Source organism: Hypomesus nipponensis, chromosome 19 (genome assembly GCF_054491055.1).
Source record: "Hypomesus nipponensis isolate SF chromosome 19, ASM5449105v1, whole genome shotgun sequence".
Taxonomy (NCBI): domain Eukaryota; kingdom Metazoa; phylum Chordata; class Actinopteri; order Osmeriformes; family Osmeridae; genus Hypomesus; species Hypomesus nipponensis.
Window position 1 is genome coordinate 9033761 of NC_140379.1, and position 27268 is coordinate 9061028.

The 27268-nt window shown below is 41.8% G+C and overlaps 4 protein-coding genes across 7 annotated transcripts; 1 reads left to right on the top strand and 3 right to left on the bottom strand.

Moving 5' to 3' along the window:
• Positions 1–3230: 3230 nt before the first annotated feature.
• LOC146246841 (high choriolytic enzyme 2-like) lies at positions 3231–5814 on the bottom strand. Its single transcript, XM_084683029.1, has 7 exons — positions 5749–5814; positions 5330–5485; positions 4953–5073; positions 4576–4754; positions 4197–4278; positions 3933–4057; positions 3231–3465 (listed from the first exon to the last, which is right to left on the bottom strand). Coding segments are annotated over exons 1-7 (708 nt in total). The 5' UTR covers positions 5792–5814; the 3' UTR covers positions 3231–3463.
• A 2495-nt stretch (positions 5815–8309) lies between these two features.
• On the bottom strand, positions 8310–12834 carry LOC146246842 (high choriolytic enzyme 1-like). The gene is made up of 9 exons (XM_084683021.1): positions 12733–12834; positions 12605–12635; positions 12447–12512; positions 12199–12351; positions 10190–10307; positions 9853–10031; positions 9557–9638; positions 9002–9126; positions 8310–8812 (listed from the first exon to the last, which is right to left on the bottom strand). The coding sequence occupies exons 1-9, from the start codon at positions 12799–12801 to the stop codon at positions 8781–8783; spliced, it is 855 nt and encodes a 284-aa protein (XP_084539147.1). The 5' UTR covers positions 12802–12834; the 3' UTR covers positions 8310–8780.
• Positions 12835–15046: 2212 nt separating this feature from the next.
• On the top strand, positions 15047–20627 carry mtch2 (mitochondrial carrier homolog 2). Of its 3 annotated transcripts, none has more exons than XM_084683020.1 (13): positions 15047–15201; positions 16089–16173; positions 16299–16405; positions 17874–17954; positions 18126–18183; positions 18335–18386; positions 18638–18697; positions 18920–19013; positions 19127–19174; positions 19310–19377; positions 19480–19555; positions 19718–19838; positions 19978–20627. In XM_084683020.1, exons 1-12 carry the CDS (start codon positions 15115–15117, stop codon positions 19802–19804), a joined length of 903 nt encoding a protein of 300 aa, XP_084539146.1. In that variant the 5' UTR covers positions 15047–15114; the 3' UTR covers positions 19805–19838; positions 19978–20627. The 3 variants fall into 3 exon arrangements, with proteins under 3 accessions (XP_084539146.1, XP_084539145.1, XP_084539144.1); XM_084683019.1 differs by having other exon boundaries at positions 19983–20627; XM_084683018.1 differs by having other exon boundaries at positions 19718–20627.
• A 1576-nt stretch (positions 20628–22203) lies between these two features.
• psmc3 (proteasome 26S subunit, ATPase 3) lies at positions 22204–26483 on the bottom strand. 2 transcript variants are annotated; one of them, XM_084683016.1, is made up of 12 exons: positions 26354–26483; positions 25951–26031; positions 25424–25549; positions 25164–25268; positions 24875–24937; positions 24629–24766; positions 24347–24490; positions 24083–24231; positions 23530–23626; positions 22900–23045; positions 22698–22779; positions 22204–22590 (listed from the first exon to the last, which is right to left on the bottom strand). In XM_084683016.1, exons 1-12 carry the CDS (start codon positions 26393–26395, stop codon positions 22480–22482), a joined length of 1284 nt encoding a protein of 427 aa, XP_084539142.1. In that variant the 5' UTR covers positions 26396–26483; the 3' UTR covers positions 22204–22479. The 2 variants fall into 2 exon arrangements, with proteins under 2 accessions (XP_084539142.1, XP_084539143.1); XM_084683017.1 differs by having other exon boundaries at positions 26360–26410.
• Positions 26484–27268: the final 785 nt, after the last annotated feature.

The window sequence follows — 27268 nt, forward strand, 5'->3', positions numbered from 1 at the left end:
GTCTAAAATTGTTTTTATTTTGTCTCTGAACTTAAGTCATGTATGGGATCATGGAGGGGAGATGCTGCACATACAACAGAAAGATTTAGTTGTGTGTCTCTCTGCAAAGGAACAGAATTTAGGGCTCTCTTTACACTTCCTTACAATGACCAACATTACATACTCACTACAGTACATTTCAGGCATGTAACACTTTCCTAGTCAAAGTTAGCAGGGGGTGCATTGCATTTACATCAAAAGGAAAACAAGGCTTGCCATGAAATGCTCTCCCCCCACATACATTTCTTCCCTTCTACCCCAGCGTCATGTACATTTAATAGCATGCATTTAATACCAATACATGTGTATGTATAGGTTGGACAGGTCTGAAGACAGAATAGTCCATATTGGGGGATTATTATGTTTATTTTTTTCATTTATTTCATTGACTTAAACAATAAGAGTAATATTTCCTATCTTTAAAAAATGATTTGATGGTGACAACATTTCTTCTGATGTTGATAGAGGTTTTATAGTAATTGTCTTTTGTAGGCTGTAAGCATGTGAACCTTTGGTCAGCGCAGGCTAACTGCATTAAAATCACATGCCTTTGAACCTACATCAATATGAAGAGCCATGTGAGATACTTTGAACTTGCTAAACAAAATAAATTTCCTTTGGTAATCATTAGCTGGGGTATATTTCCTCAGAATGTAATGTCGTGGAGCAAGAACGTTGCGGATTTTGTGAATAACATCTGTTATTTACTCAGATAACCAACATTCTTCTCTTGAATTCTATAACAAAGAAAGTATAATGTGAAACATCTGTGCCCCCTCCGTTTGGATGCGATATCAAAACGAAGTCCTTCACTTTGTGATTCCGAGTGGTTGGCGCGCGCTCCCGCAAGTGGGTGCTGTCACGCCAGAGTCTAATATGGAGGCGGCGAAGGAGTCTAAATTATGTGGTCATGCCAAAAACTGTCCTAGTGCCAAACCTGTTCTGACGTCACAATGGCGCTCAGATCCAAGGATGCTAGTGGGAAACTGCCTATTTAAACCAATTTAACAGATTTGAAGTTTTCACTTGTTCGATAGCTAGTGCTAGCTAGCTTTTTTCGTGGAAAACAAAAACGTATTTAGCATCGATTTTAACGGGAAGGCAACACGTATATTATTCTACCTGCGCGTTGCTGCCTCAGCAGAGTAGGTTAAATTGGTTTACATAAGCCCAAATACAAAACTTCCTACCTAACAACCAGTATAGCAACCAGGACAGTTTCCGCTAACACGCGTAACTATCTCAGGAATTTAAGGTCGGCATAGCGACGGATGTAGCCTGGCTTCCAGCCCAATTTAACCCCGCCCACAACAAAAATTTGGTCGGGAAGTTGGGTCTGGAGGGGCTCGTATTGGGGACAAACTATATAAAACCAGGAGCTGGGCAGACCAATGAAATTGCCAGGGCGGGCTTTATACGATAATGGACAGATGATCAACAGTAAAGTAATCAACAATGTCATGAAAGAGCGCTTGGGTTGAACAGTTCGGTTGAAACACGCCCGATAGTCACAGCACAACGGAGATTTATAAGACTCATATTTTTACTAGAATTATGAGCTTGACAACATCAGGCTACGTCGGATGCTTCCTTGCATCGGAACGGCATCGTGACGTCAGATAGGAAAGTTTTTGTCGTGACAGCGCCATAGCGGATCGTGCCATTCGAGCATTCTTTAGGGCTGTGTTCGAAAACTTAGACAGCTGTCTTAATCCTTGATGTCTTACTAGACAGGTGTCTAACGAGACAGCTCTCTTCGGGGTAAGGTATCTTAAAAACCGTTGTTTTTGAACAGCCTATTAAGACAGGATGTACGTCATCGCGCTGCGTGTACTTAAGTGCTTGCACTAGCGCACTTTGTCAGACCGCAGTCAATTGCATTGAGTTTGTTGTCACACTAAGTCAAGTTAAGCTGTATTTAAACTTGTGTTAGATATAAGCGCAATAGCTCATAACATTTGTGTTTGTATTTCACTCAATTGATAGGATTATGATTAAACGCAGCAACTAGTGTCTGCATTGCACTGCGATGCTAGCTACTGTACGTTATCGAAAAGTCGGAGCAAATTTACAAATTAGGAGTGTTATCAATAAAATAAGTACATTTTCAACAACAACACTGCCCAATTCTCGATACATTTTTATTCAGATACTGATTTATAAGTACCGTTTAGCTGAAATATGAATTGTAAAAACGTAGAGCAATGGCGGTGAAAGGATTCTGTTTAACTTGTTGCCTACGGTAACCCCGCGCACAGAATTATGGGTAATACGTGCCGCCATTAAGACAGCAAGGCAGCTCAGATGCTCTCTTAAAAAATGACCGTAATGTGACGTATTTTAAGGTATCTTATTAGACAGGAAGAGAAGATTTAAGACATTTCGAACAGACATCGCTGTCTTAAAAGGAAGGAAGGACGCATTTTAAGAGTTTTCGAACAGAGCCCTGGCTCTCAAGTGACACGCATTGAGAGTGACAGTCACTCATTTTGGTCTTTAGTCACGACCTCCCGCCACACATTGTATTTCTCACGCAAAAAAAATATATTTATAATATATTTAATACGCCGCAGCACCCAACGCCACAGCACCCAACCAAAATTCTTCTGTCCGCCCCACTTCAGTTCTTAGTAGAGCCTGCCACTTATCAGCTAATCAAAAAAAAAGAAAGGGTCTATACAATAGCCAATCGTAAAATAGCACCATTGTATCTAGGTAAGATTTGATGCAACAACCAATAGAAAAAAAGCATACCTGTAATCTTTCGAATTTCACTCTTGCCTGTCTTCAAAACTTGAGAGCCCTGATTATTTTTTACCTGATACTCCACACCACCCTCTGGTCAAAAAAAATATAATTTGACACAAGAGAGATTATTCAAAATGGTAGTGAAGCGTCTATTAGCCAAATTATTTTGCCTGAACGGGAACCACTCGATCAAACAATATCACACAAAGCACTGCAAGCCCCTTGGGTCCTATCCCAAAACACATGACGACTGGCAACTTCATACCCAGTTATAGAGATAAGGAGATGCACACAGACACACTGTAGTTAGATGCCATCTTTGACCAATATTACTGATATTTTTCAGTTGTAGTTTTCTGGTCATAAATTGAGTCCGAAATTACTAAAATATGCATTTTATATGTCATGTATTATCTATTAAGGAAGACAGTAAAGATGTATAATATGGTTACAAAATGTATTGTAGGATCACAGTCATGACACAAACTCTTAGGGGGATAGAAGTTCAGTCCAGGAAGATGAAACTGAATACATGCAACAGAGGTGATTTGAGACACGGTCAGGACGTCCACTTGGTATATTGGCAGATTCCTGGGCTTCGGCAATTCACGATTGTGGTGAGACCCTTGCAGGGTGAAGCATCCAAAACAATGTTGATGTTTGTGCCCATTTGATCTCCTGTAGAAACGAGACAACAAACGTGCAAACACAGTTACCATTGCTAAATCTAAAATAGTTTAAATAAAAGTATTTACGTATTTAAATCAACTTCCTTTTACTGTATTATAAATAAATACATGTAAATATTTATAATTCCAGTTTAATCCAAATGGTTCCACTGGTATTTTTAATATATGGACATTTTTTGTCTAACTTAGAATTAGTTTAATCAGATGTGTGGAAATTTGTTATACAATTAAAATATGTTGATCTGAGTGCATAAGTGAGTGGAAAAAAGTCAGCAGAAGTGCTAAAGATTCCAGAGTTAATTAGACGACCAGCTTCATCTACAGTGACGGGGGCTGATGTAAAAAATGAGCAGTCTTTGTCTGCACCTTTTTGTCTGATATAACAAGGAGTTTAGACTTTCCACACACCCCAACACTGTGTGGCAGTACTGTTGTATAACTCTCTTATGAACTTACAGCACTTGTACAGCGTGTTGAGCCTGGCCTTGTCATTCCTGCTCATCTCTTTGGCCTGGCCAAAGGCAACGTTGCTGTTGGGGATGGGGACCATGGTGGGCTGGCCGTTCTTAGAGAAGGCAGTCCTGTAGGAGACACATCCATGAAGGTTATTTTTTCTGTAGAACTAAAGTGTGGATTATTACCTGGTGATGTCTGTTTCTCTTAGACTGAAGTTTAGACTAGTCCCTGTGGTTGTCTCATAGGCAGAGATCCAGTACTGACCTGTGGTACTGCATGACGGAGCCATAGTCATAGGAGGTGCCCTGGTTCAGGGTGGCGATCTTTCTGAAGTTGTGCTCCATGCCTGAAAGTGTTGTAAGGGAAGAGACATTCAGTATACAGTGATATTATATTTATTAGTCAGCGAAGTACTCCTGGCTGGCTATCAAAGGTGCTCAATATGGCTCTTTACAATATATATCTACACAAAAGTAGGATACAACTTTGTGTGTACATATACAATGCATGTACATATTTCATATTTCTAATTCACAATGTTAAAGTAGCAAAGGTGGTTTGGGGCTACAATGGTGAGGTACTCTAGCACTGTCAAAGCAAGCATGTCAGGAGTGCGACACCCTTTTCTGCACTGCACACTCACCAGACTGGACGTTCTGCAGCACCACCCTAATGTGGTTGTCCCTGTCAGAGCGGGTCTGCTCGTGGTTGAAGCCCAGGGCGTGCAGAAGCTCATGCTGAACAGTGCCGTGGTACAGGCAGCCACTGCGAGCCAGAGACAACTCCTGAGCACCACCGCGACGACCAACAAAGGAGTAGCAGCTGCAGCACGGATGGAAATTGAGTCATGATCGTTGTATAGTTTAAGTTTTGAGACCAAATGCTCAAATTGTAGTGTTTTCTTTTGTGTCCTAAGTCAAATGGAACCAGAGACATGACGTTTATTCTCAGTAGTAAAAAAGTATGTCTATTTTAAGGTCTGATTAGATGTTAGACAGCTATCCTAGAAGATTTTTATACCCATTCTTAGACTGGATGCTGAGGTAGTCCCTGTCATCGTTGCGACGGGGTCTGAAGCGGATACAGGAGAAGGAGGAGAAGGACTCCAGACCTCTCTCAATGATGGACCTCTCCCTGGAGGCTGGGGGAGGGAGAGAGAGGACACAGGAAGGAGACATGACAAGGGACAGGGAGGAGACAGGGGGGAAGACAATAGAACAGATAGTCATTCACTGTTTCTGAACTGTGATGGTATCTTTGATTTTGCTCCAGTTAGCATAAGATTGTGGCCTGTATGCTGGAACTGGGCTAGGATTATAAACAGCTGTACAAAGCAAAATTAACAAGCATTGTACTAGGCTTAGAGTTGCAATAGCAAGACTAGGCAATTTACGTACAGTACTGATTGGAGATGGCGTAGGGAATGTAGACCTTTCCGTCGGTCCACTTTCCCCACATGCAGCCACGGGAGGTGCAGGGGTCAGCGTTCCTCTCAGCCTCAGATTCCACAGCAATGTCACCGTCCATCAGGATTGGCATATCCAAGTCAGGGGCTACAGCAGAGGAGACCACCATCAAGAAGCAAGACACGTTTAAGGTACATTGCCAGATTTAGCCTTAAACCCCTCTTAATGTTGTCAAAATGTGCAGCATGTTCCTCAAAATGTGTGTCTCAAACATCCGTACTACTCCAGTCTTGTTTGTTTGGTGATCCAACAGGAGGTGTTTGTTATATATATTCTTCTACAATGTCTGGTTGAGTTGGTCCGCTAATAGCTTCTGTAGTATTAGTATGTTGAAGGGCTAACTGACTTACTCATGTTCTCATTGGCTCTCTCCAGCAGGGCAGACACAGACATATCATCTGATTGGTCCTCCACACTCTCTGCAAAGGAACTGAAGTTAGGGCTCTCTTAACACTCCCTTACAATGTGCAACATTACATACTCAAGTTTTGGAAAATGTAGTTCATCATGTTACACAGAACAAAAATAACTGTACACACCTGTCTGCAGAGCCGTAACAGTGATTGGAGAGAGATTTAGAAGAATAAGAAGTTATGGTATGTTAGTATATAAGTGACAAAGCACACAGCAGGATCTGTAGATATGGCACATAGGTAGACTAGGTGGTATACCTCCTCCTCTGCCCAGCAGGCAGACACCAGCAGCAGGGTCAGCAGGGTGAACTTGAAGGCAGACATCTGGAGGTAGAGAGGGAGATGCAAGGCTCAGCTACACCACAAACACACTGGAGGACTACAGAGTAGCAGAGGTGGTTCAGGGAGGAGGTAATGCTGCCAGGGACTCACCTTCAGTCTTCAGGTAAAGTAGACCAGGAGTAAAGAAGAGGGTCTTCTGATGGGTTAATATACATTTTTCGGGTCCAGGCGATGACGCCCCCACCTCCATATATGGGCTGGAGGAAGAACAGGGACACCTGAGTCAGCTCAACTGACTTGTCTGATTAGGTATGGGCCAGCAGAATGGTCTATGTCAGTATGTCTGCCTGCCTGCCTGCATATGTCTTCTTGTCAATAACTCCACTCGCACTCGTACTATATTGCTTTAATATTTTATTAATTGAACAGTATTGGGTTCTCAATACCATCCGGAACAGTCAAGGATTTCCTGTGTTTTGATAAACTTAGTGATCCATGTTGATAATGTTCCAGTCACGTCAAGGCCATGTCCCTGGCTAATGTGTGTGAAAACAAACAGGTGTTTCATGTGAAATGTTTGGAAATGTTTCTGTCAGAGACTGGTTGTGGTGTATGAATAAGTCAGACACAGCAGACTTTTGACTCAGGCATGGGACTTAATTTCTACATTTTATTATTGGTATCCCGACTTCTCTTCACTTGGCCCTTACTGGCCCAATGATTGAAGAGCATTATTGTGTGTGATATTGCTATGATTATAGCAAACGCTATGTGGTGATGGGCAATCTAACCACGCTTTTGCCTCCCTCTATGTCTTCCTCATTTGACAATAAACCATTTATTGTCCCTTTGTTCCGCCATGTTTCCCAAATTCATGGAGATGTGAGAAAAAAAAAAATTCAGTCTGAGCTAGTTCGTTTCTTGTGGAATTGGTTTGTTTGCAGTCATTACTTCCAAGTTGTGTTGCTGTGTTTGTAAAGAACGCTAAAGGGCTGTTTGGGAAATAATTCCGACTGTCCCTACACAAGAAACACATACACATTCATATGAAACGCTCACACATTCATACTACTGAAAACGTACACACACATACATATGAAATGCTCGCACAGATGCATGTGAAACACATTCACACACTCATTTTTGAAACGCTCAGGTCTTATAAGGACGAGTAAGAATTGTCATCTATATCAGTATGTCTGCTTGCCTGCATATGTCTTCCTGTCATTAAGTCTGTGTTTAGGAGTGTAAGTTTGCCTGTCTGCCTTTTTGTCTCTCTGTCTGACTATAGGCAGATTGCTATAGTTGAATAAATGAACAGTAGACTATGGTTTTATCAATACAGTTTGGAACTGAGTCATTGACTACTTGTGATAGTTGCTAATGTTCCAGTCCTGTCAAGGCCATATCCCTGCTTATGTTTTGGAAAGCAAACAGGTGTTTCATGTTGTGTAAGGACATAAAGCACCATTCCTTTAACTCAGCAAAGATGTATACAAAGAGTGCGAATTATACAATGACAATCGGGGGGGTCAACTTCTTCTTCAGGGCGTGTATTGACCCCCCCTCCCGACCTGTTGTTTTAATCAATGTCTTAAACCCCCCCAACCCCCCCCCCCCCCCCCCCCCCCTGTAATTTACACCCTGTGCATACATGTTTTCTTAAGCATAAGCACACCTGTGAATGTTCTCTGGAGAGCAAATGGTTGACACCTTTTCTGGGTTCTGTATGTTTCAAATGGCACTTTCTACTACATAACTACTATAATCTTATAGGCAGGGAGACACCAGGCCTTTACCTCTTAAATGCTAAACTGGCTTTGCTTGATGTTTCTCACACCTCATTGTGTGATGATGTCCTGTTGCATTGGTAGTCATAACGTGAAGTGTTCAAATGTGGTCTGATTATTTATTTTTAAAGTTGGGTGTAAAAGGAACGTGGACCACAGTCTAGCCTTTTCTTACCCTAGCTTTTTCTTCTTTACCTTCTACTTCTTGTTCACGCATACTTCTCCTTGATCTTCTTCTTTCTTTTTATCTCTTCCTCTTTCTGATTTACAATAATCATAGTAAAGAAGGGAACATGTAAAACCTTAATTTTGTAACAGATTCTTGCCTTGTAATTGATTGAATTTATCAGCAAAATTTTTTTTGAATTAAAATCTTAATTTTTAATTAAGTTAAGAAACGTTAAGATTTTTTTTAGAAATGTACTATTTCTATTCTACTTCAACATACATAGTAAAATAACTGCACTTCCAGCATATTTGGTTCATACACTGTTCAGTTTACCCCTCTTCTAAAGGGCACATTATAGGTTTGGCCAATATAAAATTAATTCTGCTTAGAAATAGGGAAATGTACAAGAGAAAGGATATTCTGTCTGTTCAACTAGAATAACCAGCAACCAGTCACAATCTGTTACTTATTGTAAAAAAAAAAAAGAATACGTACAGTACTGAAAAGAATACCTTATTCTCCTTATATAGGCGATGGGTGACATTGTGATTAAAGCAATAAATTACAGAATGCTATTAGAGCAAACAAATGCAATTTATTGTAGTTTCTATGGGATTTTGGTACAGACCACAAAATATGAATTGAGCTGACATGAAAATGTTTGCCAATGCAATTTTTATGCACAATACAGAAAGCTTTTCTTAAGAACATTAAGTCTTCAGAATATGCTACTCTTCTATTGAGTCAACCCTGGTGCGACCTGAGAATGAAAGAGAGAGAGATGGGAGGTTACCGTCAATCAAATCACAGATTATCCCTTATTAGACAAAAACAACTGTAGTTAATTGTAGTTACAGTGGTTTACAGCTGTAATTAGATGGAGTTACAGTAGTTTACAGGTATTGTTTAATGTAGTCTACAGCTGTAGTTAGTTGTAAGTGTCTCTTACTGCAGTTGTAGAGGAGGTTGATGCGCATGATGTCTATAGGGCTCATTTGAGTGGCCCGGCCAATGACCACGTTGTTATCTGGAATGGGAACGATGGTGGGTTGTCTGTTCCTGGAGAAGGCAAACCTGAAGAAGCCACAAGGGACATTAAACCAGGGTCAGCTCCAAGCAATGCCCCCCCAAATGGAATGCTGTGCCCCCTCGAAAAATAATTTTGTTATAGTATACTATAATTAAGAAATACTGGCATTGGCTATAAATTAAATATCAAGATGGCTAAATTTTCCTGCAGGATATGCAGGTCTGCTCTTATTTTGACTCTCATACATGCTTTGTAAATGCGTGCCCCCACATTTAATACGTTCTGGAGCCGAGTCTGCATTAAACACCCATACATACATACATACATACATACATACATACATACATACATACATACATACATACATACATACATACATACATACATACATACATACATACATACATACATACATACATACACATATATATCCAGTATATCTATTTGTATGTTGAGTTGGACTGTGTAACTGACCTGCTGTAATGCATGACAGAATTATAGTCATATGGAGTACCCAGGTTGTTGGTGTTGATCTTCCTAAAGTTGTGTTCTTGTCCTGCGAGTGAACAATATGGCAGAATAAGACACTTTCTTCATAAACAGGATATTAGATATTGCACAATGCAGACAGTATCTTTGTATTTGATGGAATGTGTAAATGCTCGCCTATCAGAGGGTTTGGGGTAGTAAACGTATGCATTCATCGATTTACGAATGAATTCATAATTGTATTTGTATGTACAATAGGTTAGTGTCACTGAAACACCTACCAGGTATGACATTTTCCAGGAGTATACGGACATTCTGATCACGGTCAGAGCGGGTCTGCTCGTGGTCAAAGCCCAGTGCGTGCAGCAATTCATGCTGGACCACGGAACGGAACACACACCCATTCCGAGACAGAGACACGTCCTGACCAAACCCACGGCGACCCACAAATGAAAAACATCTAAAAGCACAGGATAGAGAGACGCCTGATGTCAAAGATCCTTTCTAAAGTAAACTCATGTAGTACAATAGAATACACACATGAGTATTAGCTGTTAATGTATTTCAGTTCTGATAGAGGAAGAAATGTATGTGTATTTATACTACTGTTGTCTTCACCCTGAGAGAGACTGGATGTTCACAAAGTCCCTCTGTGTTGTCCTGGGGATGAAGCGGATGCACGAGGAGGCAGCAAAGGAGTTGAGACCATCCAGGATGACAGATCTCTCCCGGGATGCTGCACACAGAGACACCAGGATTTAGTCACACCGGTTTACTACTGAGGTACTACGGTCTGATTAGAGCCTCTTTTGAGCTTTGTGAAGATTTCTTAAAACATTTCACTCAAAAAATTTATGACATTAGAAGCTCCATTGTTCCCTCTGAACCATGTCACTTGCAACTGCCTGTCAAACTTTAAACCTGTCTCTCAAACTCAGTTAGCTGATAAAATCTCTATTATGAAGTGTTCTGGTTTTAAATTAGATATCATCCCGGCCTGTCTTTTTAAGGATATTTTCTCCACCGTTAGTGATATGGTAACCGCTAATATAAACAGCTCTTTAACCAAACGTGTCGTTCCAGCTAGTTTTAAACATGCAATTGTGCGACCTATGTTGAAATAACTCAACTTGATCCATAAATTTGCAGCAATTATCGACCAATCTCTCAACTGCCTTTTATCTCTAAGCTTTTAGAGAAAGTTGTTTTTTCACAGCTCCAGTTTTATTTGAATTATTTTAATATAGTGGACAAGTTTCAATCTGGCTTTAGGTCATTACATAGCACTGAGTCAGCCCTGTTGCTCTAGATTCAGGATCTTGTGTTGTGCTGGTTTTGTTGTACCTGAGCGCTGCATTTGATACCATTGACCACAACATTCTTCTTGAATGGCTAGAATACATGGTGGGTGTCAGGGGCACTGTATTACAATGGTTTGCTTCCTACCTTGAAATGAGGACTTTCTCTGTAAACTTAGGAAATTGTTGCTCGTCATCTGTGCCTGCTTTGTTTGGTGTGCCTCGGGGATTTATTTTGGGACCTTTATTGTTTTCCCTTTATATGCTCCCCTTGGCCCTAATTTTTCAGAAGTATAACATTTCATATCACTGCTATGCAGATGATTCTCAGTTTTACCTTCCAGTAAGGCTTGACAACACTGCTTCATTTGATGTGCAATTGGAATGTGTATTAAGAGGTGGAAGAAAGATAACTTTCTGCAGTTAAATGAGGATCAGAAGTTTTAATTCTGGGTTGTCCGGCAGATTCCCTCCTGCTCTGAAAGCCCAGTTAGGTCAACTCTCAACAAAAGTATGCAATCAAATCAAAAACCTTGGAGTGATCTTTGACTCTTCACTATTTTTCGACAAACAAATTAGTGCTGTTATTAGAGGAAGCTTTTTCCATTTAAGATATATTGCAAAGTTGAAGAATCTTCTTTCAAGCAAAGATTTAGAAGTTGCAATTCATGCATTTGTAACATCACGATTTGACTATTGCAACTCTCTTTATTGTGGTCTTCCTCATTCTACACTATCTCGATTACAAATTGTTCAAAATGCAGCTGCTAAACTTTTGACTGGGTCTAGAAAGAGGGATCATATTTCTCCTGTTTTGGCATATGTAAGGTATATTTGTGATGTAATTGTGCCATACTGTCCTGCTAGGGCACTCAGATCTTCAAATCACTTGCTTTTAAATGTCACCTTGTCGTTACAAATTAAAGGGTGATCGGGCTTTTTCTGTGGTTGGGCCAAAGCTTTGGAATGCTCTCCCTTATCATGTGAGGTCTGCTCCTTCATTGGATATTTTTAATTCTACTCTAAAAACAAATTTTAATTCTTTAGCTATTGGAAACTTTTAATTGTTGTTTTATAGCATAGTTCTGTTGTGCACTATGTACAGCACTTTGGATCAATTTGTATTGTGTTAAATGTGCTTTATAAATAAAGGTTGTTGTTGTACACCTGCAAGCCAAGATTCAACTAATAAATCCGAAGATTCTAACTTCTGAAATACTTTCTAATAAAAACAGCATTAAAACTTTGATACTTTGAGGTAGTGAGGGTTCATTTTAGTGGTCCCTCACTGCCCTGATTTAACAGGTTCCACAGAGGACACACACTCACAGTAGACGTTGGCGATGGTGAAGGGCACATAGACATTGCCGTCAGCAGCCTTGGGCCACTTGCAGCCTCGCGCCGTGCAAGGATCAGCATTTTGCAGTCCTGTCTTCACTGCAATGTCTCCGTACATGACCAATGGCTCATCCAGACCCTCCCCTGAAGGAGAGGACAGTAAGTAATTGTCTCAGGTTGAAGTTAAGAGTTTAGATTAGTTGAGTTGAGTGTGTAATGTGATCTGCTTGTTGCCTCACCAACATGGATATTGGCTCTCTCCAGTAGGGTTGAGACAGCAAATTCATCAGCTTCTATGCTGTTGACTGTAAGACCCAAATAACAAGAGAGACAAATGGTTATAAAGGTATCACTGTACCAGTCATTTTTCAGTTAGCATAAACAAATTAAGGTTTACCTTCTTCCTCTGAGCTTTCTTCAAAAGAAACCTACAGTTGAAGACATGACACACAGTATTTATAAGGTAATAAATTGTCAATGTAGAGTTTGGTAAATATAATAGTTAAAAAGCAGACTGAACCTTACCTTTATATAGTAGCCCTGAGTGGAGCACAGGAGAGCAGAGAAGATGGCAAAAACACAGAGAGGTAACATGATAGAGATCGATCCACAGACAGCCTATAGGGGAGAAGCACCCTGGAAGTTAAACACTGCTGTTTATATACCTCTCCAAACTGTCCTCAACCGCATCAGCGAGAACCAGCTGACCAGGAGGACATTGCTAAAGAGCAGGGGATCTTGACCAACTCAAACCAACAGTTTCAGCCAGTTCCCCCGAAGTATGGTTATTATGGTGAAGATTAGAGTTATGCAAAACTGAAGCTCAGTATTTTCCTATTTCCAATTCATGTTCACATTTTTGAAAGATTTTACAGTATCAAAGAAATGTGGCGTCCTGCTTTTTAGAACGAGGACAAAAGTCTGGTGTCATTTTAATTTGTTCTCATGCTGACTTTAATATAACTTGACACAGTACAAAGCAGTAAACATTTGTAAAAGCAGAACTAAAGCTTTAAAAGGCAGATGTTGAGAAATGATTTACTTCACTACCAAGAATGAGCTGCAACAGACCACCAGACAAGTTTAACAGGACTGAAGTAACAGATGTCTAGCACCTGCATTGTAGCAATGCAGGTTATGCTTTTTGACCTAATAAAAACAACACCAGACACTCACAGCTGACATTCACAGCTGTATTAAAGTAATAGGATTTATGATGCACACTAAAATTGCAAACAAAAAATCAAAGTTTTTTATCAAAGAATCTATGCAACCTTTCAGCGGCTGTTGCATCAGCTGAGGTGAGAGGGAAGTTTGTAACCAGATGATGAAACATCATTTTGTCTCACTGTGGGAGTTTGTGTTGCTAAACATTTGCACGTTTGTGGTTTTTTGGAAACATTATGTTGCAAATATAAGATGTAATCCAGTCCTCAGGGCTGCAATGTGGTCCTGATGCAGATATCACTAGATTGTATGATAAACATTCTTCTCTGGGTTTTACTCAATATAATTTATTTATGTTGATCTACAAAGTATCAGGTCTCTGAATCATGTCAGTGATAAGTGTGACTTAATCATTGCTTTATATGTCTGAACTTGAGGCATTGCTCTGCATTAATTCCCATTCTTACGATCATCAATACAGTGCATACCATCAGACCAAAAGGGGTCTCTTTGTGTCAATCCAAATACTGGCCTATTCATTGTGACCTGCAAGGGTTTGTGTCAGTATACCTGTGCGCATAATAGGGATTTCACAAGAGCTACATTTCCAGTCAGTGGTTAACTTGCTAAACTTGGTCAAAATCGTTGTTAATAACCGCAATATATGTTATCTAAAGCACAAACTTTCATTAGCCTGGACAAAGACAGAAAAGTAAACCTGATCTTAATCTTAAAACATTGTGTCTTTTATATTTGTTTATCACTTTTACAAGATTCAGCTTGACAAGGGTTTTCATGAAAAAGAGAAGTCAAGTGGACGTTTTTTCTTAAATAATTTAGGATAGGCTATGTGTAAACAGCTTGCCACTTACCTTGAATTGCTACGTAGCTTATCCGTCCCAGTTCTTGTGTGTACAGTATGAACTCTGATATAGTTTATACGTGTCATGCACTAACTTAGTTAGAACCACTAATGTGCTGAAAACACAATTTCATAATGTCTGATTTCATTTTGACATAGTGACATTGCAATGATTATGAAATATATAGCAGAAAACTAAATATTTATGGTATTGTGGTTAACCATGTTTAATTGCCTTTCCACTTGAGCATAATGCTTGTTCAGTCGACTGGATTGAGGGACCAGTAGCCTACAGTCTAGCTCTCTGTATTTTAAAATATCGATAAAGAAATATCATACAAATGGTCTTATTTACCACTATATTTACTATTTATTTAAATGTAAGTCAAGGTCTCTTGAACAAACGTCATTGGTCGAACGGCCACTTCTACTAAACCATATACCAGCAGGGTAGCCTACTTTTCTGCCTATGAGACGTCTGTTGTTGTGCACACTAAAGTACCCAACGTTAATAAAGTCTGTTTTATGTTTTGTATTTAGTGAGGTTTGTTTTTTTGTTTTATGAAGAGGCCGCGCCACTTGTGAAATGAAGCCTGAATATCAGTTATATGTTATATATCCTGTTAAAACAAATCTTACACAATAAAATACCCAGATTTTAAAACACCTAACTGAATTTGATTCGGCACTGTGTTTTCCATATAATTTAAATGCTTCAAAAATGTTCTAGGTATCCAATTTACCATACCCTAATGGTGACTGAATGGCCGAATTTGAACATTGCTTAACGATCTCTGGGCTGTTCTTGAACGCACCCTTAAGCACTAAAAGCTTCCTTCCTCTCCGGCGGCTGATGGGAGAGCCCTGTCAATTTCATAATGGCGGACACGTGTGGACAAATACTTCTTGGGTCTGGGCTAACAGTCCTATCCCACCCACTTATGTACATCAAAGTACTAGTTCAGGTAAGAGCGTTATACATTTTCTTGTGTGCATGTAGATAACAAGTTAACAGATTTTGCGAACTAGGCGAATCCATCGGTTCTTGTCACTGTCAGGGACAGCTAGCTAGTAAGCTAGGCTAACGTTAGCTTCCTGGTTACATTGTGTAGATGATTACATCGTTAAGTTTATATATATTTTGTCTTCACCATATTTTGTCTGCTTCCCACTTCAGAAATTAATTTTACTGAATGTCAGTGTGTTCTACGTACATGTGCTTGCAAAGCAACGAAAAAGTAGTCGCTAACAATGATAGCTCGCTATGTTTTGACGTCACGAAAGGTCATTCAAAGGAACTACAGTGTCGACCGCAGCTAGCTATCTTGCTACCGTCACACAGCTAGTAGGGATAGGTTTGATACGACAACACAGTAGTAGTATTCAAACATCACCTTTTAATTAACTCGTCTAGTTATATGCATTACGATGAAGTCACACGGGGCATTACTATTAAGCACAACATTTTACAAGCTCGTTTCTGGCTAGGCTAGTTGGATAGCACTACTGTACCTAGCTTCTACTGTAATGGATGGGTGCCCTTTGGTCCACAACAGTCAGTACTGTCGCTGTTCAAGCTTGGTTAGTGGGTTTTGGTAGGGCGTGTACGTTTGCATGCAGTTATGTTGGTTAGGTAAATGTTGAAACTATTACTTGAAAATAAATGTGAAAGTTTGAGTTTAAACATGAGTTTGATTAAGTACAACGTTAGTGCCACAAAAACGTTGTCTTTTGTTGGCCAGACACCGTCATATTGAAAGTGAAAGTAGTCTCGTGTAGCTTAATGTAGCTTGTCGCCAATGGTTCTACATAGCTAGGTTATAGCCCTAACTTCCCTGTGTTGTGGCTCCAGGTAGGACATGAACCCCTGCCGCCCAGTCTTGGCAGGAATCTGTTTGGCCGCCAGGTCTACCAGCTACCTGGGCTGTTTGCTTATGGTGAGACAAAATCACATTATTTGTAGTTTTACAACAGAGCATGCTATATCAATCATGATGAGTATTCGAAGTCTTACATGTCTATAATAGGTGTCCTCTGATCTACATGTGTATGTGGGTTCCAGCCAAACACATCACAAAGATTGATGGCAAGGCGGGTCTCTTCAACGGTCTGGTCCCCAGACTGTGTGCTGGCACCATCGGCACCATCGTTCACAGTCGGGTTCTGCAGGTCAGACCATGAGCAAGGCTTTTTACACCACATGAAAGGTTGGATCCACCTTGGTTATAGCCCAGTGTACATTAGGGATCCCTAATCTACAACCCCTTATTTGAAACTTTAGCTGGTTGAGGATCTGAATCAGGTTAGTCCCAACTGGAGTTGAATCAAAAGCATACAAGCTTTCCAGGAACAGGGTAGGCAGCTCTGGTCTACATCCCAGCTTTTTCGTAGACCTAATTACCTTTGTAATAACAGGTTTGTCTAACTTCTTATCAAGTCAAGCCTCAGTGTTCGTATCAGAGGACTTCCAATATTACATGTTTTCATTCTTTGAGACTTTGGCCCCGAGGTGTATAGAGGCTTAGCAGATCAGAGTCCACGCCAAGCTGGTCAGGATGTTGACGTAATGTAAGGTGTCACTGTCACCTGAAATGGGCCTGGCGGTGGGAGGCTGTAACACCACCTCCTTCCTCCATACCTTCTCTCACATAACTAATGTTGGCTTCTATATTCAGACTCTGGCTAGAAGTGTGAGCAAGCTAATATAGACAGTCTTCTGTCATAACCCTGCCCCCACCTCTCCCACACACACACTCACTAGTTCCACTACGCCTCACCACAGCCTACTTAGACCTGGAGGACACTTCTAACTAGAGGTGGAACGGTACAGGTATTCGTACGGTACGGGCGTCACGGTTCGGTGCATGAAATTACACAGAATACACGGTATAAAAATAAATAAAACTTGCGTGCAAATTAATCAATGTAATACGGAACTACTGTTAGTAGTGTTCTTTAGGGACATCTAATCTGTTGCTCTGAAGCTCTGATTGGCACCGCCGTGAGTCATAGATAGCTAGCCTAGCAGCACTAAGAACGAGTATGGCGAGTGGTGGGGACCCACGAGAGATAGACCCGTCGGCCTTTTTAACAAGGCATGAATGGAAAACTTCAATTTTCCATTCAGTTATAGTAATACAGGGGAGAGAGTAGTGGATAAGACAAGCACTGTGTGTTGGCGTTGTTCAGCAGTTGGGTATGTGAGTGGAAATACATCTAACATGCTAACGCATATAACGCATCTGCCGTGTGCTAAATGACTAAAATATCTGACGCCATCACCCAGGTGTGCCAATCACTGGAACGAGACAAAAAAAACTTTTGTCCAACTTCTCTTCCCTACAGTGCTTAACCAGCACTGTAGGGAAGCAGCCTGGGAAGCAGCCTGGTAGAGGAACCTGGTTTGTTTTGCTTTTCCCTCCTTTGTACCAAACTCGTACCGAAACGTGATATCTGAACCGCGGTATAAACCGAACCGTGACTTCAGTGTACCGTTTCACCCCTACTTCTAACCTAGCTTAACTATGAAATATGAAAAAATAACCCTGATGGGTTGTTAGAATTCAGACATTCTCTGAAACTTCCCACTGATTGGCTGTCTGTAAATCTGATGTCATATTGGTCCTCTCTCATTCAGAGATGTCATGACGCTAAATTTGAGGTCACGGGCAGTGGACAGAAACAGGAAGAAGGCTCCCTACAGCATGTTGTCAATGAGGTATGTCTGCATGGGTTGGGGCTGGGATTGAGGCAGGTCAGAGTGATGCTTGTAACTGATCCAGATCATGACTCGTCCACTGTTAAAGAATATGTTGACACGATGAATAGATTTTCCCTAGCTAACTTCACTTCCTCCCTGACTTCCTGTCTGTCCTGTGTTTCGTGTCAGACGACCAAGGAGATGATTGCACGCTCCTGCGCCACCATCGTCACACACCCCTTCCACGGTGAGTCTTCCCTCACCATGCTTTCTGATGTGACACCTGTGTGTGTCCTATCCCCGTGTATTGTCCTCTCTTTTTTATAAAGGGCTATCCCTGAGACCACAGTCGTCCTTGTTTCCATAGTGATATTAAATCATGTTGTCTGTCTCCATAGTAATCACCTTGAGGTGCATGGTGCAGTTCATTGGAAGAGAAGTCAAGTACAGGTGAGCTTTTGCTGTTTCACCTGCCTCACTCCACTAAACACACTGGGGTTTGTTGTTCTGCTATCTTGGGGTTTATAGTTCTGCTATCTTAAACTCTGAAGTAGTAATGGTATTAAAAGACTGAGCAGATGACATGAAGTGAACACATCACCCGCTTTTGAAGTTAGTAATTGAAAAGGTGTGGTTGAGTTTTTTATCTGAGGATGTCTGAACCATGATCCAGTAAACTGAACTCACCCGTCTCTCTGCAGTGGAGTGTTTGACTCCGTCATCACAGTCTACAGAGAAGAGGGCATCATGGGATTCTTTGCGTAAGTAGGAATCTGCAGGCTTCCACTGTAGTACAGGATACATATGTGATGTACACTTGTTCCCTTGCACACTTGGCTCTGATCCCTGTGAGGTTGTGTCTGGGCTTGCTTAGTGTTTTTGAATCTGGAACATCAGGTCTAGTTAATTAGTTGTCTGTCAATGCAGGATAATCTGATTTGTACTCGGTCCATCTCTTGCGCCCCTCCCCTCCCTGCTCTTAGGGGTCTTATTCCTCGTCTCCTTGGGGATGTTTTGTCCCTGTGGATCTGCAATATGCTGGCTCACCTCATCAACACATACGCCATTGACGACTCGGTATGACAAACACACACACACACAATGTAGTATTTGTTACAGTACTTTATATGCTGTGTGTACATGTTTAGATGAGTTTGAATAATACATTTAAATTATTGTTTTTTCACTAGATGAGTCACACAGGAGAAATCAAAAACTGTTCTCAGGCAGTGACTGGGGTACGTATCAAATACACCCTATTTCTCTGAACCGGGAGAGATGTTGCCATATCATGACAGCCACTTGGCACCTTTTAAACCAGCCCCAGTTTAAATTACTTGTGTAAACTGACACTGTGTGTTTGTTCCTTCCAGTTCTTTGCCAGTATGCTCACTTACCCATTTGTCTTGGTGTCGAACCTTATGGCAGTGAATAACTGTGGGTGAGTTAAACAGCTGGTGCACCACACATTTTCATTCTGCTTCTGTGGTGGCTTTAGTTTCAGAGTAACGTGTCAACTCCCATCCTCTTTTCCTTCCTCAAGGTTGTCTGGAGGCCTGCCACCCTACGCCTCAGTGTACCCCACCTGGGTGGATTGCTGGAGACACCTCAGCCTGGAGGTAAGTGACTCACACACACTGACACAGACACGGATACAGACAGTCTTCTACTTCAAACAGTCATTAAACAGTCATTAGACTGTTTGTAGGACACAGCCTGCTGTCCTGGTCTTTTTCATTCATTCACTGCTAACCTCTCTTCTCTGCTACCTTCGTCACCAGGGCAACATGAGCCGGGGTAACAGTCTGTTCTTCCGCAAACTGCCGGTGGGGAAGACATATGCCATTGATCAGAAGAGATTTTTTTGAGATCGAAGCAGAAGGAGCAGTATAGAATCTAATTGTAAAAATTATAAATTTACATTCTGCCTGAAATTGGTTGGGGGGGGGGGATGTTGACACTTAATCCTTTGTATGCATTTGTTTACGATGGAACTGATTTTGCTTTTTGTTTTTTAACAACCCATCTGTCTGCCATCAAGTAAAGATGAAGCCGTGCTGTTTTTGAGGGTGCTCAGATTGGGACAAGGGAGGAGCTGTGTTAAAACAGACCTGTGACTGCTGCTCCTCTAATGGAGCTATGCCCCTCCACCTAGACCCACCCACCCCCCAGTGAAGAGACTGACTGCTTCCTGTCTGTCACTTCCTGCCAATAAACTTTCCCTTCATCTCGACCCCCCCCCCTCTCCTCCCATCCCCTGTTGTGTCTGCTGTAATGTTTGATGGACCACACATCTGCAGCCTCTATTCCTGGTCGCCTTGTTAATATAAATTAAAGATGGGGATTGTTGCTAAACCTGCATGTAGTAAATGTTTAACTGATGAGATATTAAGCAGTGAGATCTGTGTCAGGGGTGTGGGTATCTGTGCGGTGTCCTGGTCCGTGTGTGTGTGCGTGCGTGCGTGCATGTGAGATCATGGTGCTGGCACAGAGGGTCCAGGGAAAAGAGGTGTGATTGTGTGAGAGGGCACACACAGCTGGACCAGCGCCAGGGCCTTCAGACAGCGAGGAGGCACCATAGAGCTGGAATGTTGACAGTACAGGATGGTATCTGGCCTTGTCACAGCAGTCAGGCAATTGTATGAACTCACTTTGACAAACCCAAATAAAGAGTCTTGCTTTTTTTTTTGACCTATTCTGTCGTTTTTTGGGGGTGGGAAACAATGTGCGACTATATGCTAATGTTTGTAACAGACCTGTTTTTCATTTGCAAGCTTTAATCAGGGTTCCTGCAGGTTTCAGAAAGTCAAATTTAAGACCATTAAGACCTACACAATGCATTACCCAAAAATATTAAAATCAAAGAAATTCTGAAAAAATATTTTTATTTCAATGAATTCAGTAATTGAAAAAGTTCATTTAATTTACAGATAAAGAAATCACATTAGTAACTTAATTTAACTTAATTCAGCACTAAGTACTAGGGTTGGGGAAAAAAATAGATTTACATATGAATCTTCTAGCGATTCACATCCATTCACTTAATTTTTATGTAAGCATATTGAATTGCAATTTGATTAAAAATCCCTGTGGTGTAGTGGGTTGAGAACACCTGGGTTGGGCCTACACCAGTGGTTCCCAACCCTGGTCTCGGGACCCCGATTCAAATTAATGGGTTGTTTAGCTCTGCAGAAGCCTACTAACGACCATTGATTTGAATCAGGTGTGTTGGAGCAGGGAAACATCTAAAACATGCAGAACAGGGGGTCCTGAGGACCAGGGTTGGGAACCACTGGCCTAAACCACAACCACCTGGGTTCAAAACCAGAACCGCATAGTGCCAAACTCATCTGTGGGCCCAGATACCTGTAACTGCAGCGCACTCCCTGACTGTCCAGATCCCCTCCCAACTGTCTTTCAAAGTCCCCAACTGTCTCAACAGGAAAGGCTCAACCAAGAGTCAATTTGTTTTAACCTTTTATCAGTTTTATTTATAACTATTTACGTCCAAGAGCAAAGATTTAGCTGTAAGATCCTTCAGCCAGATTTGAAGACAAGTGTGAAACATACAATGATAATCTGGGGGGTCAGCTTCTTCTTCAGGGTGCAAAGTAATCTTTACGATTACAGGTAAGAACACTACCCTATATAAATGTATCGACCCCCCCAACCTGTTGTTTTTACCTCTTTTTGGGGGTGGGGGGGAGGGTCCAAGTCGGGGGTCAACCCCCCCCCCCCCCCAATTTGAACCCTGGACTCTAAAGCTCCGCTTTGTAGGCTACAACAATACTTTTGTGGTACTTTATAATAACTTTATGTGGCCAGCGTTTCTGGAAATGAACCAAATGTAAAACATTTTATAGACCTCACAAAAATTTTAAATGAAATTTAAAATCTGGCAATTTTTAAGATGTTTTAAGGCCTTAAATTTAAAGTTCAGAATTATGACTTTTTAAGTCCCCGCAGGAACCCTGTTCATTATAATTCCTTCGGAAGTACAACAAAGACTTTGGGTCTGGTTCATGGTCTCCCCGATATCAGACAATGCTTATAAGAAAAATATATATTTTGTATGTGTTTCTCCATGTGCATCCAATATTATGAACCTGTTACCCTGACTTTTCCCCAAATCACAAAATAATTCATTTTATCATTGTTATAATTCCTTATGCTTAAATTCAGAACCATCAACACTTGAACATTCTGTCTGCGTACAGATGTACTCACCTACACACAGACATTTCAGACAACAGAATAAAAGAAAAGCTCTGGAAAAAGTTTTATTTTTTCTTAAATGGACAATAAGACAGTGGCTACAGTAATAAACCAGTGCTCGGAGTCCCCTCCAATCCCTTCCTCACACTCAAACACACATACACCCCCCCCCCCCCACCAACAGTTTCTCTCTTCTCACACCTTTTACCACCAGTAACAACCAGATGTTAAGATAGGAGTAGCTCTCATCAAATAAACACCCTGGTTGTTTCAGGCATAAGTGGAAGGTATGGCAAACATACAGACACACACGCACTCCCAGTCCTTTTCAGGCATAGTACTGCAGATTAGCCTTCTTCTTGGCCTGCACCTCCAGGATTCCCTCCATGTAGTCTTCATGGTTGAGCTCTGTTGCTCCCCGACGAAGCGCAATCATACCCTGAAGAGAGGGAGAGAAGGAAGGGGTAATGCGTGGTTCAGGGTGTGTTGAGTAGAGTGCAGTGTAGGAGGTTGTGTGAAGCTCCTGATCAAGTTGAGTTTACTCACCGCCTCCACACACACAGCTTTGCACTGGGCTCCGTTAAAGTCGTCAGTGCACCTGGCCAACTCCTCGTAGTTTACATCAGGACTGGGGAGGGAAAGAAGAGAGAGGGGTCAGACAACGTCCTGGAGACAGACCCAGGCTGGGCCTGACCTAGCGGAGCATGCAGGGTTACAGGTCAGTAACAGAGGTCCAGCAGATCTATACCTGACGTTCATCTTGCGGGAGTGGATCTGCATGATGCGAGCACGAGCCTCCTCGTTTGGCATAGGGAACTCTATCTTTCTGTCCAGACGACCGGAGCGCAGCAGAGCCGGGTCTAGGATGTCCACCCTGTTGGTGGCCGCAATCACCTTGAGGGAGGAGGGTGACGGGGGAGCAGGGTGACGGGGGAGGAGGGTGACGGGAGAGGAGGGTGACGGGGTAGCAGGGTGAAGGGGGAGGAGGGTGACGGGAGAGGAGGGTGACGGGGGAGGAGGGTGACGGGTGAGGAGGGTGACGGGGGAGGAGGGTGACGGGGGAGGAGGGTGACGGGGGAGGAGGGTGACGGGGGAGGAGGGTGACGGGGGAGGAGGGTGACGGGGGAGGAGGGTGACGGGGGAGGAGGGTGACGGGGGAGGAGGGTGATGGGAGAGCAGGGTGATGGGAGAGGACGGTGATGGAGGAGCAGGTTGGAAAGTGTAAGTCACAGAGATGCCAGTCAGCCACTTCTCTTGGAGTTGGTCCTGTCTAGAGGGGTGAATTTATGGTGTGAGGGAAGTGTGGAGGTGAGTGTGGTGTGTGTATTGGGTGTGTGTGGTATGAGGTAGTAAGAACAGGGTGTGCAGGACGACATACCTTAACCTGCATGTTGGGCTGGAAGCCGTCAAGCTGATTGAGAAGTTCCAGCATGGTTCTTTGGACCTCCCTGTCTCCTGCTTTCTCACTGTCAAACCTACATCACACACACACACACACAGACACAACCTGGTCAGGGACATGTACACTACACTACTAAACACTAGACCTGGGCCATTACAATGATCAAATACTTGAAAAGTTTAATACTTCAAGATGACTAAGCACATTTAAAAAACATTGGGGAGAAGACTGATTTCAAATTCAAGCTACCCAGGGCTAGCAAAAATGTTTAAAGTTCAGCACAACCAACAACATTTAAAAAGGCAAACACGTACAACCCCAACACATAAAAAAAAAAAATGTGGCACCTCTAGACGGACAGCAAAAGGGGGCATCAAAGCTCATTGAGTCAATGGAGCAGGACTAAAAGTAAAGTGCTACTTGATGGCACTTTATTGTCCCTTGTCCGTAGATGTGAGTTTGATTTATTCCACAGCAGGTACTTACGCCATTCATCCTTTGGTTAGATTAGGGTTACCTCCCAGCTCACCTCTTGGTGCCGATGGCGTCCAGCTCATCTATGAAGATGATGGAGGGTGCTTTCTCTTTGGCCAGGGCAAAGGCATCTCTCACCAGCTTGGCTCCATCTCCAATGAACATCTGCACCAGCTGGGGGCCAGCCAGCTTCAGGAAGGTGGCCTTGGGGGGCAGAGTGGAGTCGACATGAGTCATAAATGTTACATGAATGGTTAAACGATGCAATTGGTTGCAATAAATCCCCCAAACACACAGCAGTTGTGGGGGAACTCCTTACCTTGGTCTGGGCAGCGCAGGCCCTAGCCAGCAGGGTCTTGCCTGTGCCAGGGGGTCCATACATCAAGACCCCCTTGGGAGGCTGGATGCCCAGGTTCTCAAACTTCTCCTTGTGGTTCATGGGCAGGACGATGGCTTCCACCAGCTGCAAGGAAGAAAAAAAAAAGGGGGGGAGTGGGATGTTGTTAGTCACAGTGAATGCTAATTTAAGCTGTAAAAAAATCAGAAGTGGAATATTTTGGTTCATCTCTCGTGTGTGATATGCTCCTGCTGCAATTCGGACCTCCTGGATCTGCTTGTCCAGGCCTCCAATGTCACTGTACTGCTCCGTGGGCCTCTCGTCCACCTCCATGGCCTTCACCCTGGAGTCGTACTCCGTAGGCAGGGTCTCCAGGATCAGATACGAGTCCTTGTTCACTCCCTGGAAGACCATGCACACATACATTACAGGAAGAAGGAATTCGACAGTGGCATCTGGTCTGCATAAGGTTGTATACGTGAGTTGCAGAGGACGGGAGAGCCGGCTCACCACCAGGTCTCCGGGCTTCAACTTCTCTGCGTCCACCAGGCCAATCACAGGAAGGAAGTAGGTCTGTAGGAGCACAACAATCCATCGTAACACCAGTTTGGTGATTCGTTTGCAATAACTAATACAAAATGCTCTATATACCAATCCAGCTACACACAACAGTCATTGTTGCAACGAAGGGCAAAGGCATGTGAGGCCAGTTAAACCACATGTTGTGTGTCTGATGCTCTAGGTCCTAGAGTCTAGGATAATGTAATTTTCTGTGTTTGAATGAACAGTGATGTCATACCTGTCGGGTGGACGTCTTGATAACAGCACACTTGCCCTTCCTCTGAGAGTCCAGGTCGATGTTGGCTCCATCTTCCTCCTGGTCATTAGGGTCCACATCCAGCAGCTGGACACACACACAAACAGTAACATTAGTGGTGGAAAATAACACGCTAGTATTGTGCTACTGTTCATTTTGCTTAATCATGCAAAATCATGGAAATTTCAACAGGGGTGCACTGAATTCCCCCACCAGAACCTCCCTAGCATAACATGTTCCACCTCAATGACATTGGACACCAGGTAGGGCAGGGTCTTGTTGACTTTGATCTTCTCTGTGTTCTCCTTGATCTTGTCCTTCATGGCCTGCAGCTCATGAGTCACTCTCAGCACCTCGCTCTTCATGATCTAACAGAAATGGCAGAGAAGAGGGGATAGACTGTCTGGGACTAACAACATCAATGTTGAACTGAGTCAAATGCACTCAATGTCATGTAATCTCCGACTACAAAACCTGTTGAAAATAAATGTTATACCTAGTAGGAGGTAACACGGAGATTAAGTCAGTGTTTATAAATTCCTTGCTTGAGAGATGTATAAAAACAGATATTATCACAATTTGAATATAAAAAGTATTACTTCATACATTTGTATTGGTAAAAGTACTGTTTAAATACGGTAGTGGCATGTTGCATCTTTCAATTTTGAAACAAAATACTATGCTTTCAATAACAGGTCGTTTGGTTGGTGAAAATATGTACTTCTACATAGCCAAGAAAGAAGAAAGCTACGTAACCTGGCTAGCCTACTTTTATTTCACTGTCCAATAGACGTGTCCGCTGGACGATTTCCTCGGTAGACATCTTCAGTACCTCCTCGCCGATGCCATCCTGTTGTAGACACAATTGTCAACAATTGACAAATACACGTTTATTTTGGACAATGTATGAATGATGAATTGGGCAGAGCTAAGTTAGCCACAACAAATTTCCCTGTGTCACTCTCGCACACAGTACCACTAACGAATGGGTTGGTTAGCGAGCTAGCTAACGCGTTAGCTAGTGTGGCACTAGATTTATCGAGAGGCTAACTTTGATTAACATTTTATACTTTCACAACATAATACCAAGCACGTAATCCTACGCATACTACATAATACTTTGAATTAAAAAACGGAACATAGTTAATTTAGGTTAATATATTAAAACAAACCTCCACCTCATCCCAAACCGACTTGTCATTCAGCGACGCCATTTTCGCTCTATTTTCTTCGACGGTTGGACTGTTGTTTTGTGTTTGGTCTCCACACCGCCCTCGGCAGTGTCGGAGAGGTATCACTATAAAGACGTTGGATCTAAAAGTGCCAAAATGAATTAAATAGATGCACCATTAAATACTTACTTAAATGTGTCATTAAATAATTTCAATTGAATAGATACATTTTTTATTTGTTATTAAATGTGTCATAAAAAATAAATAATGTTTGACAGATAAAACACATTCATATGCACCAATAACTTGTGCCATTGTGTTTATTACCTGACTTTAATGAAGCAAATAATATGTTACACAGTGACATACTTCTGACTGAATAGTAAAAGCATGTTGGCATCAACACAAAATAAAGATGTTTGATTTTACCATGGTTTAGTATTAGTTCCCTCTCTATCACATCTAAGGAATATCTGTCAATTTCATGATCCATACTTGTTATCATAAGGCACTGCAACACGTGATGACATGAAAAAAAAAATGCAATTGAATGAGGGTGCTGTTTAGCTTATTGCATTTGAATAGTCCACTGCCCATTAATACAGGACCATTAAATCATTAATTGAATAATTGAAATCATTATATATGTATTTTACATTGGTATTTTAATGAATTCATTACACATTTATGTAATTATTGAATGGTGTATTTAATTAATTAATTTTGGCACTTTTAGTCCTCCATATTCGAAAGCATTGCTTTTCTTATGTTTCAAATATAGGCTACATAGGCTATAATAATATAGTGATGATATTAACTTACAAACTACAACTTCCCCTCTATTTAACCATGATCTAATCTTGCATAGATGAAATACATGGCCATTTGAAGTTGAATGTACTCCTTTTGCAAACA

What these genes read in the sequence shown, in the direction of transcription:
- LOC146246841 (XM_084683029.1), bottom strand. Translation starts at nt 5,791, where the DNA reads ATGTCTGTGTCTGCCCTGCTGGAGAGAGCCAATGAGAACATGA. An exon ending in GAGAGCCAATGAGAACATGA is followed by an intron (nt 5,486 to 5,748) that starts GTAAGTCAGTTA and finishes CCTCTGCTGTAG; the next exon opens with CCCCTGACTTGGATATGCCA. An exon ending in TCCGTCATGCAGTACCACAG is followed by an intron (nt 4,058 to 4,196) that starts GTCAGTACTGGA and finishes TGTCTCCTACAG; the next exon opens with GACTGCCTTCTCTAAGAACG.
- mtch2 (XM_084683018.1), top strand. Translation starts at nt 15,115, where the DNA reads ATGGCGGACACGTGTGGACAAATACTTCTTGGGTCTGGGCTAACAGTC. An exon ending in ACCTGGGCTGTTTGCTTATG is followed by an intron (nt 16,174 to 16,298) that starts GTGAGACAAAAT and finishes TGTGGGTTCCAG; the next exon opens with CCAAACACATCACAAAGATT. An exon ending in GGCATCATGGGATTCTTTGC is followed by an intron (nt 18,698 to 18,919) that starts GTAAGTAGGAAT and finishes CCCTGCTCTTAG; the next exon opens with GGGTCTTATTCCTCGTCTCC.
- psmc3 (XM_084683016.1), bottom strand. Translation starts at nt 26,395, where the DNA reads ATGGCGTCGCTGAATGACAAGTCGGTTTGGGATGAGGTGGAG. An exon ending in TGGTGTCCAATGTCATTGAG is followed by an intron (nt 25,269 to 25,423) that starts GTGGAACATGTT and finishes GTGTGTGTCCAG; the next exon opens with CTGCTGGATGTGGACCCTAA. An exon ending in TGGACAAGCAGATCCAGGAG is followed by an intron (nt 24,491 to 24,628) that starts GTCCGAATTGCA and finishes TCTTCCTTGCAG; the next exon opens with CTGGTGGAAGCCATCGTCCT.
- LOC146246842 (XM_084683021.1), bottom strand. Translation starts at nt 12,801, where the DNA reads ATGTTACCTCTCTGTGTTTTTGCCATCTTCTCTGCTCTCCTGTGCTCC. An exon ending in GAGAGCCAATATCCATGTTG is followed by an intron (nt 12,352 to 12,446) that starts GTGAGGCAACAA and finishes CCTCTCCTTCAG; the next exon opens with GGGAGGGTCTGGATGAGCCA. An exon ending in CAACCTCCTCTACAACTGCA is followed by an intron (nt 8,813 to 9,001) that starts GTAAGAGACACT and finishes TTTCATTCTCAG; the next exon opens with GTCGCACCAGGGTTGACTCA.